Source organism: Triticum aestivum, chromosome 4B, assembly GCF_018294505.1.
Source record: "Triticum aestivum cultivar Chinese Spring chromosome 4B, IWGSC CS RefSeq v2.1, whole genome shotgun sequence".
Taxonomy (NCBI): domain Eukaryota; kingdom Viridiplantae; phylum Streptophyta; class Magnoliopsida; order Poales; family Poaceae; genus Triticum; species Triticum aestivum.
Window position 1 is genome coordinate 59,397,238 of NC_057804.1, and position 11,023 is coordinate 59,408,260.

At 50.0% G+C, this 11,023-nt stretch overlaps 1 protein-coding gene across 1 annotated transcript; it reads right to left on the bottom strand.

The window, feature by feature from the left end:
* Window positions 1–959: 959 nt before the first annotated feature.
* LOC123091007 (GRF-interacting factor 1) lies at window positions 960–4,338 on the bottom strand. The gene is made up of 4 exons (XM_044512397.1): window positions 3,960–4,338; window positions 2,555–2,631; window positions 1,777–1,861; window positions 960–1,674 (listed from the first exon to the last, which is right to left on the bottom strand). The coding sequence occupies exons 1-4, from the start codon at window positions 4,047–4,049 to the stop codon at window positions 1,249–1,251; spliced, it is 678 nt and encodes a 225-aa protein (XP_044368332.1). The 5' UTR covers window positions 4,050–4,338; the 3' UTR covers window positions 960–1,248.
* Window positions 4,339–11,023: the final 6,685 nt, after the last annotated feature.

Consider the following 11,023-nt stretch of genomic DNA (forward strand, 5'->3'; position numbering starts at 1 on the left):
GTGTAATTTTCGCACATATTGGATTGTATTCGTGTATAAACATTTACACTCATCCAACATCCTAAAAATACCTACAAAAGAAACAATTAATACAGAAAAACAAAAAAACAAGAGGAGAGATGCATCAAAATAGTAAAACATAAAGAAACAAAGGGCACTGTATTCATGTATAAACATTTACACTCATCCAACATCCTAAAATACCTACAAAAGAAACAATTAATAAAGAAAAACAAAAAAACAAAATGAGAAATGCATCAAAACAGAAAAACATAAAGAAACAAAGGGAGAGAGGGAGGACTGGGCAGTATAGTTAATGGGCTTTAACCAGCCAGTCAAAAAAGCAGTCCAGCTCACAAAACAGCCCAGAAAAAATACACAAATCTCTGAGGAGAAATCAATGGTGCAAAAAATCTAACTGAACCAAGATTAATTTTAGAGATTTCAATATGGGTCTGTCTAGGACACATCTAGATTTGACATCGTTATGTCACATCTAACGTCATGTCCACTATGCTTGTGGTTTTTTTTTGTCTCAGATTTTTTTTCCTTGTTGCTGTGTTATTTATGGGAGATTAGATATGACATCCTTAAAAAACATCTAAATGTGAATTAGCCAAACTGTTTCAATATAAGTCTTTTTAAAGGTTTCATTATAGACTACATATGGATGTAGTATATAGACGTATTGTAGAGTTTTGATTCACTCATTTTGCCTTGTATGTAGTCCATATTGAAATCTCTAGAAAGAGAAACGGAGTGATATTTTTTTTTGTGAGCATTAAGGAAGGACTGGTGGTTTACATGCATGCATTTGAGTAAACGTGTTATAAATGATATGCAAAATGCTGTCATAATTAAGATCTTTTGCTCATAGTGGTGAAACGGAGTTGAGCTACTCTTCCGATTTACTATAACTCATGATCCACGGCACAATGAACACGACTAGAGAAGGCATGTGAAGAAGAAAACACCATGATCATTCAGCACTACATAGGGAGTGTTCACAAACCATCGCCACTACATCTTGATTAGGATTGATCGAGAACCTGCCATGCACATCCAAAACAAGCGAGCCTGCATGCAGACGCCACTACCACCTCCAGGTTCCATGGAAACTCACCCACCTTAACCTTAGCCAACGCAACAACCTTAGCTACTGCTAATCCGCTACTACCATCCTCGAACACTACCTGCTACTCCTCCTGCTGCAGCTGCGATGCCGGTGCTAGCGACGACGCCGCTGGCCTAGCTTCCTTCCTCCTCGGTGCCCTTGAGGTACTCCCCGTCGCCGCTGTGCGCGCCAGAGTTGGCGCCGCGAGCGTCGGCCGACAGCGAGGTCGACCCCTCCTTGGCGCCGCTGCCGCCGCGGCCATAGTCCGAGAAGACGCTGGCGTTCATCATGCTGTTGCCAGTGGCGCCGCCGCCGCCGCCCATGCTGGCCTCACCGTGCAGGAGGTTGAACCCGGTGGTCGCGCCGGAGGACATCCCCAGCTGGCCGTGCGCGGCCGCCTGGTGGTGCTGCTGCTGCTGCTGCTGCTGGAGCGGCGACATGGCCTGCTGCGCGTACATCATCGACGACCGCGCCGCCATCAGCGACTGCGGCGACATCATCTGCGCCGACTGCTGCTGCATGTACCGCGGCCCGGACTGCATCATCAGGTTGGACGGGTACTGCGCGCAACCACGCCAAAGCGATCAAGAAGTTCATTCAGTCCTCTTAACAACTCCAGAAAAACAAGAATCGCAACGAGGCCAGCCGCGATGAGAACTCACCTGAGACAGCGATGCCGTCTGCGGAGGCTGGCTGTCGGCGATGGCGGCGAGGTACATGAGGTTCTGCTGGAGCTTAGCTTGGTTCCTGCAGCACCGGAGCAGTAAGCGGTAGGCAAAACAAGGCTCAGCGTGAGGCCGCTGTAGCCTGTTGGGCAATGAACATTAAGCAAAGAAAAGATGTGGGAGGATTGTGCAGTGATTGGAAACCAAAGATGCGCTCCCTGTCACCACAAAGTAAGCATATGCACATGAACAGAACACGCATGAGTATGACTGAAAAATAAAGATGAAACTGTTGCGCGGCACTGACAGTAGGGAAGCAGAGAAACAGTGCGCTGAACAAGAAACAGTGGTACTTTTCTACACAGTAATCACGTCTATATCAGACAGATACTTTTTTCATAAATAAACATATTTTTTCATCAGCCTATAACTAGCACAAATCAAATCAACTTGGGTCTCAACCAACGTACTAAAATCAGTAGCATCACCATTAGGACCTAGTACGACCAACGAGTGGATGTCATTTGTGAACACATTTGATTGTCCAAACTGGGAAGACCCTTGAATCTCTCTCTATTAGACGACCAAAGCATATTCTAATTGTTCCTAACACTACTACTAACTGATATGATGTTACCAAAAACAGCTAAGATAGCAAAAACTACATAAAGCACTGCAGCATTCCATCACGAGTGCAGTGCTCCAACAGCACAGTTGCTGAGGTAGTTTACAAGGATATCAGACCAGATCAGATCAGATCAGGGATCGGACTCACCGTGCGCACTCCTCCACCTTGCCGTTGTTCTGGTTGTCGAGGATGGCCAGGATCAGCTGCTTGTTCTCATCCAGGTACTGCACAGTTCCAACGCCCAAGAAACTTTTTCATGTTAGTAACACATTTCAGTAAAAGCATATCTTGAATACTATACTGAATACAACTAGTACTGCATCACAGCTGGGTGCCAACACCTCCATGTTCTGGATGTTTTCCCATATCAGTCAGTCAAGCGCAGCATATGAAAACACAATCATGTATCACCAATTAGGTGCCAGACAGGAGATTAGGGTGTTGCATGCATAGATACAAAAGATCTGACTCCCAACAGCCTATCCTATCAAGCCCAGGGTCAATCATTGACTGACACGGTAGCATGTAAGCAGTTTATCACAGAGGCAAGGACAAGCACGCGCACAGCCGTGAAGCCAGCTTTAGGGATCTAGCAGTCAAATACCAATGGCACAAGCGAACCTACATTCCGACTACCCACATGAACTTGGACCAGATCATGTCTGGCTCGGCCTGGCCAATAAGGCCACTCTGACCACTAATCTTTTTCTACCAAGATATGCCTTGACATATCCCTGGGAAAACATTCAGATTTGCACGTTGGATTAGTGGAAAGATTTATGGAAATAGCACGGCCTTTACTCGTTTCCTTTGATAGAAGATTGCACATGATGCACCTGCTAAGAAAAGGGGGCAAGATTTAATGGCGGTTTGGCAGGCCAGATGCAGGGAACGCAGGCCTGGCATGGTTACTACTTTGCCAAAAAATACTGGCGTGATCATGGGCGCCGCGGCACCGACCAAAACAAGCTGAAAATAGTACTAGGATTTTTGCGAGAAGGGGGGGAAATGATGTGGAAATACTCTCATCATATCGCAACGAGCAAGAAAATAAAAGGGGACAAGAAAGACAGCAACAGTTTGAACTGCAGATGAAATCAGGCGTGAGGGACCATGGAGAACAGAACAGATCTTAATATAAAAATACACATGAAGGGTATCTAGGCTAGACCGGAGGGTGGGGAGAAGAATAAGCATGAAGAATAAGAGGGGGTCAAACTCAGCGTGCCCTAGACTAGAGCTCCTCACAAATCTCCTGAACAAAGATCAAATACTCCTGGAAAAGTGCGAAAACAAAAAGGGGGGGAGAGAGAAATGATTCAAGAACCACATGAAAAGAAACTGCGAAAAACTTAAAGAAGTTGAGAAGGCCAGGATAGAGCAGGGTAGAACGGAGAAATGATTCAAGAACCAGAAGAAATGAAGAAGAATACGGAAGCAATAGGCAGGAAAAAAGAGAGAGAAAGAGAGAGATAAGAGTATGTATATATGCACAAGAAGAAAGAAGAGAGGGGAAAAGAGAGAGAGAGATTTGGGGGGATGATGAGATGACCTGCTGAATGAGATCAGTGGTGACAGTGGTAGAGGAAGCGTAGCCCCCCATCATGCTCTGGTTCATCTGCATCAGGTGTTGCTGCTGCATTCCAATCACCAACTGCAAAAAGCTTACGCCCCTCCACACAAGACCACCACCCCTGCCGTCCCTTTTGCTCTGCTTCTCCCTCTGCCTCTCCTTCCTCCCCCCTTTCCCCTCTGATCTCGCTGCTTTAGAACAGCACGGTGCAAGGGGAGGAGAGAGGTCTGAAGGTTTCTTGGTTGGGGTTTTGGTGATGAGAAAGAGAGCAGGCAGGGTTTTGGTCTCTGGTTTTGGAGTGGAGCTCTTTAAAAAGGGGAGGGGAGTACCACCGGGCGACTGGCCTGCCGCTTCAAGGGGTTTCTTTTTTCAATCTTTTTTCTTGGTCAAGCAAGCATTTGGAGGAGCAGATCTTTTTTGAACGAGCTTTAAAGGCCGAGGGAGGCTTTTACTCCTACCCCTGCCACCATGCAATGCAACTTTTTACTGCCGGGCGGAAAGGTCGGTAACTTTCCGGACTTGGGCACCTGCGCATTCAAGCCGATTGATTCTTTAACAATGACCACCAGCCAGAGGCAAAAATAAATCTCCATCGATCGTATCTGTAGGCGTCCGTTAGGTTGGCCTAATTTATGTCCCCCACGCCCGAGCCCGAAGAGGCGAGTATTTATGTCTCGGGCGAGTTTTCTTGAGCTTGATGTCCAGTCTGGCCTCTCCGTCCAGGGGCTATGTGATCCGAGCGGCTTGTGATGAGCAGGCTAGGCTGCCTCCATTTCTTTACGCCCTCCGATACGATTCGCAGATGGTATGTCTCGTCACCCGTCACTCCCCTGCACCAACCAGTTATTAAAAATAGAATATTTACATGCTACTACGTGCAGCAACGGAGCACGAGCGTGGTAAAAATCAGACGTGCTTACGGTAAGTAATGTTGCATGCTGTGCCCAGAGCCCAGCGGATGAACTCGTTTGGGAGGGGAACCAAAAACGCCATTCCGCCGCCACGACTGAGCGGCGGAGAGGCGAGCGGTGGCGCCGGCGAGACGTACGTGCTACAGTGAGGCATACGCGGCGGCAACGTTTGGAAATTTCAGTCTGTCGTATCCGCCGCGCTCCCGCCCCCGGGCTAGCACGCGACGTTTACCATGGCCATGGCCACTAGGGTAATAACACCAAAAGTTACAGCGAGGCTACAGCCTAGAGACGCACGGTGTGTGTGTATACGCTACACACACAGTCGCTGCAGGCACATGGTATCGCCGTCTCTCTCGTGGATGGGCGCGTGCATGCATGCACGCAGCGCCTGCCGCCCGGTAAGACGTTGCGTCATCTGACTCGGATCCTCCGCGGTAAAAAAGTGACTAGTAATCTGTTTTACCTGCCGCCCTAGGGGTGGTCACTGGCCTGGGAGGACGTGCGGTAGTTACCACTTTACGGCTGGCTCTGGGTGTTACGTTCGGTAAAAAGGTAAAGCGCAGTACAGCAGGAAAGACTTGGGAGGATGGAGTCAAAGGTGGCCTCCAAATGGTTCTGTCATCGCTCATTCGTCGTCCCTGCCCGACTTGTAACTGAAACAAGGTTTTTTTTTCCGGCCACCTCGCAGCTGATCGTTGCAGGTGGCTATTTTTGTAGCACGCTACCGCCAATGGATGGACTGATTTCGTGGGCAGGTCCAGATAGGAAATGAACACGGAAAATACCGGCGTGAAATGTATGACGCAAACGACCAGCTCCGCAACGAACGACTCGCTAGTGGCTATGGACTGCTGGTGACGCTAAGGCCATCTTCATCGCGTGACCTCAAACGGACGTTCGTTTTGTTTGGATTTTATTTGTTTAGATAGGGCAATAGGGTCGTGTCCGGGCCTGTCCTGTGATGTGGTGGCTGTGCGCCCAGCGCGCGGCCGCATCCTTTTACCCCATCATGTCCGCCTCTTTCAAACAACAACGTTTCAAATACCAGCGGCCGGCCTAGTTCACGCCAGCGGCCATAGTTCACGCCCGGCAACAAAGCCAGCGGCCTACACGTCATCGCCGGCAACACAGCCAGCGGCCAGCAACACAACCGGCCTCCAAAATGAATAGTTTTGTTCGCCGGCAACACAACCAGCGGCCAGCAACACAACCGGCCTCCAAAATGAATAGTTATGTTCGCCGATAACACAGCCAGCCTTCAGAATGAACCAGGTTCTCGCCGGCACACAGCCAGCGGCCCAGCGGGCGGCATCCATGCCAGCCTCCAAAAAAGAACGGCCACGGCCGATCGGACGACCTAGTTCAGGCCGTCAGCGTCAAACATCTCCTTCTGCCTGGCCTCGAACCAGCTCCTCATGTTGTCGCTCATCTTGCTCAAGTCCACGCTCATGATCGCAAGGGCGACCTCCTTCATTTTGGTTGAGGCATTGGTGGCCTCTATGTCGAGCTGCCTCTGCGTGGCCTTGACGTTCTCGGCCTCGATGTCGAGCTGCCTTTGCCGCGCCGCCTCCTGCATGTCTATCTTCCATCTCTTGGCCGCCTCCTCCATCTCAAGCTCTGTCTTTGAAGCTCTAGGTATTGCTTCATTTGCTCGTCCTTGCTTTGCCGCTTCTTCTCATCCCTTACATCCTTTTGAGACATCATGCCATGCAACGTCTCATGCAAGGCCATGGATGAAGCATCATGTATGTCGTCCATCTTGGAGTTGGTCTTGCCCCTCGGCCTCTTCAACGCCTCGCCATCTCCACCTCCGGCGAACTTGGCCGTCTTCTTGCCTCTCTTCCTTTGTAGCTCACGGTATTGATCCTTGAACTTTGGGCACATGTTGATGATCGTCCAACAATGCGTAAGAGTGAATGACTTGTGATTGTGCCGGGCCTTGAATGCTTCCAAAGATTAAAATGCTCACACCACAAGATCAACAAGAATTGGACATGCAAACATGCACAAGGCCGAAGTAACTTGGCCGCGGCAAGGAAAAGAACTAGGATGGGGAGAGCATACCATGTCCCCAACGCCGAGACCACTCATGGGTCGTGCTTCAACGCTCTCAAATGCGGCGCAATATTTGTTGCACTCTTGTTGGATGAAGAACCACCTCTTTTGAATCAAGGTGATGCCACAGTTGCTTGTGATTTGGTAGGGCTCAAACATCTTCCTTTCATGGAAAATTTTGTGGACACTCGTCCAAAAAACTATGCCCTTTTGTTGAGCGCCTGTCCTCGGATCTTGGCTAATCTCCATCCAACATTGGCAAATCAACTTGTCCTCCTCTTGTGTATATGAACCCGTGTGAATGCTCTTCCTTCTCTTTTGTGCTTCCGCTCTTTGGGTGAGCTCGTCGATGAACAATGGCTCGCCACTAATATCCACGTCATTGCTTTCTTCTTCATCACCATCACCTTCGACATAGATGTCATCGTCCTCATGCCATGAGTCACCATGGTCGTAGTCAGCACGGTCGTCTGCGTCTTCATCGGCAGTGAACTGGCCGCGGCCATCCTGACTTTGGGTCTCGTCGGGGTCATAGACAGGGACGTGCCCACCCTCGTAGATCACTTCCTCCATGAACTGGTCATAGTAGGGGTCGTCGACTGGTGGCGTTGGTGTTGGCATTCCGTTGAACAAGACACGGGTGGACGGCATGGTGCCCGTAAATGGCGGCCGTGCGTGCTTTCTTTGCATCTCGATGGACGGCCGACCGCCGCTGCTGGAACCAGGGGTGACGTTGACGTCGATGACGGCCGCCGTGCGCGGGGTGGACGGCGGGATCGCGCTCACGTCCGGCGACCCCAAGAAACGGGTATGTCCGTCATGCCTTGGCGGGGGGAAGCCGGGCGACATTGGCGTGGTCCGGGATGACGGCGACTGGCTGTGCTTAGGCCGGGCGACCGATGACCCTGTGCTCGCCTGTAATGCCTCAGATTCGATGCGCCAGGTGTCTGCCAGTTATTCGCCGTAGTTGCCATGTCATTTGCTTGCGTGTTGCATTTTGCCATGTCATCATCTGCATTTCATCTGCATGTTTTTCAAAACTTGCATCCGTTCGGGTTCCGCCGGTTCTCTCTGTTGTCCGTTCCGAGTCCGGACACACTCGCACGCGCCCGCGGCACCTCCGAAATATTATTTTATAAGTGGCATAAAATTGTTCTCGGAATGGGTTGAAGCTTGGCTTGCGGTCTTATTATAGTGTAGACAGAGCGCCTGTCAAGTTTTGTCGCATTCGGAGTCCGTTTGACTGCCCAACCGTTAAACATATAGCGGTACCGCTCTCGGTACCTTCGTCGGATGTTTCGGTCTCCGAAACTGTCGCCGGGCCTCACTTCTCTTCTCTCCCCTCAGCCCAAACACTCTCTTCACAGCCCACCTAGGCCTGCCTAACCCCCCCTCGTGATCAGATCTGTCGGATCACGATCGGAGGCTCCGAAACGGCCCGAAACCACCCCCCCCAAAACCCCTAACCCTAGACCCCTGCCTATTTAAGAAGCCCCCCTTGCCATTTTGGGCACCCCTAGCCCTCCACCTACCTCTAGCCGCCGCCCCTCATCGTTTTCCACGCCAGCCCGCTCGTCCGCCGCCACGTGGCGCCATCCTAGTGGGCAGCGCCGTCGCCAGCCGCCGTCAGGGCCAACCGGTGCCCGCCATGTGGCCTGGCCACGTCGCCCCAATCGCCCCACTTCGCCGCGGCCCAGATCCGACCCGCCCCAGGGCCGCACCGTGCCTGCCCGGCCCGAACCGCGCCGCCGCGCTCTCCCGCTCGCTCCGCCCGAGCTGCCCGCTCGCCTCCGCCCTCCATCGTGCACCGCCGCCTCCGCGACAGGTCCCACGCCGGCGCCCGTCGCATCGCCTCGGCCTCCTCTCCCTCTGCCTCGCCGTGCCTCCCCCATAGGTCGATGCCCTGTCGCCCCTCTTCCTCTCCTTCCTCTCTCCCTGACCCGGCTCTCTCTCTCGCAGGGGACGCGCGAACCGTCGCCGTAGTTGACCTTGCCGCTGTCGTCAGCTCGTCGCCGGCCCCCTCTCCCTCAGCCGACGCCAGATCCGGGGTTTCCCGCACCGGATCTTCCCGTTCCCCTCGTTCCCTCGGCGTTCCAGCCACCGGAGCCGCGCCGGCGCCCTCGACGGACCTCCACCGCCGCCACCTTGTCCCTGCTCGGGACGAGCAGAGGAGCTGCTCGTCCCGCGCGCACCGCACGACCACCATGAGTGGGCTGCACGTGGGCCCCGCAGCCCCCCAGGCCCAGCTCCCACCGGCCCAGTCAGCCTCTTCGATAACTGGGCCAAGCCCAGGGTGAGCAGCCCTATCCCTCGCGCCATGCACAATTTAGCTATACCGCGCTCGATCCGTTTTTTTCCTGAAAACTGCTAAGTCCCTAAATTTCAGCATCATATAGACATCTTTGACCTGCTGTATCTTTGTGCGTATTGCTCCGTTATGTGTGTACAATATGTCAAATTGTTCGTATCGATGAGTACTTCATTTCATTCCATTGCATCATGTTCATTTGAGTTCATCTCGATGCCCGAATCATCGTTGCAAGAGTGCATGTTGCTGTTAATCTGCTGAAACTGTTATAACTCGCTCTTTTGTCATTTTTGCCATGATTGATGTGTGCATCTTATGAACATGAGCCCTACGTATGTTTTGAACTATGCCATGCCATCTTTACAGGGGTGTATGCCATGTATTTTTGTGATCTTTGTGGTGACTAGCACAAGCATGCAAACTAGGCATCGTGATGTTGCTGATTTTAGTCCTTGTTCTGCTGTTATTTTGATGCCATGTAAACTTGATGCTAGAGAGAGATCCATGTATATTTTGAGATACTTCAGTAAGGATGTTTTGAACATATGGTTATTGTCTATCCATTCATGCCCCTGTTTGCAATTATAGAGTAGTCTAGCATGTCATTTTCGTGCTCTACTTTTGCTTCAAATGTTTCCTGGCAGATTGTTTACATGTTATTCAATTTTGCCAAGGTTGTTGTAGTTGATCATTGCATCCTATGAACTTGTTCTTGCTTTGGTTTGTTTCATAAACATGTCTTCTTGATGATTCTATGCTTATCTTGTCATGCAATGACTTGTGGTGAGTGAATCGAGCTTGTTAAGTAGTGTACTTGCTGTTACTGTTTTGCTAGGCTGAATCTGTTATTTCGTGATGCTATGTAAACCTGCTGCTACAAGTCATTCTATGCATAATCTGGAGATGTTCACTAAGGGTGTTTTGTTATACATGTCATGCTCTATCCATTCATGACCCTGGTTGCATTTTATAGCCTGCTGTAGCTTGTTATCTTGCTCCAAAGTTGCTCAATAATGTTGCTGTCAGCCTGTTAACATTAAGTTCAGTTGTTGCCATGTGTTTTGCTAGTGTTCCATGCACCCTATGAACTTGCTCTTGCCATGCTTAGCTTCACAAACATATCTCATTACTGTTGGTTGCCTTGCCATGCCATGCTTTGCTCTGTGGTGAGTGGTACAAGCTCACAAACATGCCTACTTATTGTTGTTCTTGCCATGTTTGAATCTGTATTATAACTTGCTATGTTTACATGGGTGCCATCATATTTTCTGGTCCTTTTTGGCTCATGGTCAGTAAGGGACTTTTGTTCTATGAATTTAGTAGATTCATTCAATGCCTTTGTTTGCCATGACAAGTTCCTGTAACATGTTGTTTGATAGCTCTGAACATTGCAACCTGATGTTATTTACTGCAAAGTCTGAAACTGTTATTGTTTGCAATCTTACCATGTGTGTTTGAGCATGTTCTAGTGATTTCTGGAGATAGCTCAGTGTTCATGTTTTGTTATGCTTTACCTGTACATCATGTCCATGTCTTCTGTTTTCATGTTGAGATGCTGTAGCATGTTGTTTTGATGATCGCAAGATGCCTAGTTGCTGTTTCGGACAGCTTGTCCTTTAAACTTGTTTCATGTGTGTGTGTTGAACCGTTGCTCCGTTTTGAGTGTGCTTTTTATGAAACTTGCTTACAATTGCATGTAGTTTCATATTATCATGTTGCATCCATGTTTTGGTGTGTTTGCTTTTTGCATCAATGCCATGTTTAAC

Bases quoted from the DNA above. Each gene is read 5' to 3' on its own strand.
- LOC123091007 (XM_044512397.1), bottom strand. From the start codon at position 4,049: ATGCAGCAGCAACACCTGATGCAGATGAACCAGAGCATGATGGGGGGC. The intron at 2,632-3,959 runs GTCATCTCATCA...GGAACTGTGCAG, and splicing joins CCACTGATCTCATTCAGCAG to TACCTGGATGAGAACAAGCA. The intron at 1,675-1,776 runs GTGAGTTCTCAT...GGTTGCGCGCAG, and splicing joins AGACGGCATCGCTGTCTCAG to TACCCGTCCAACCTGATGAT.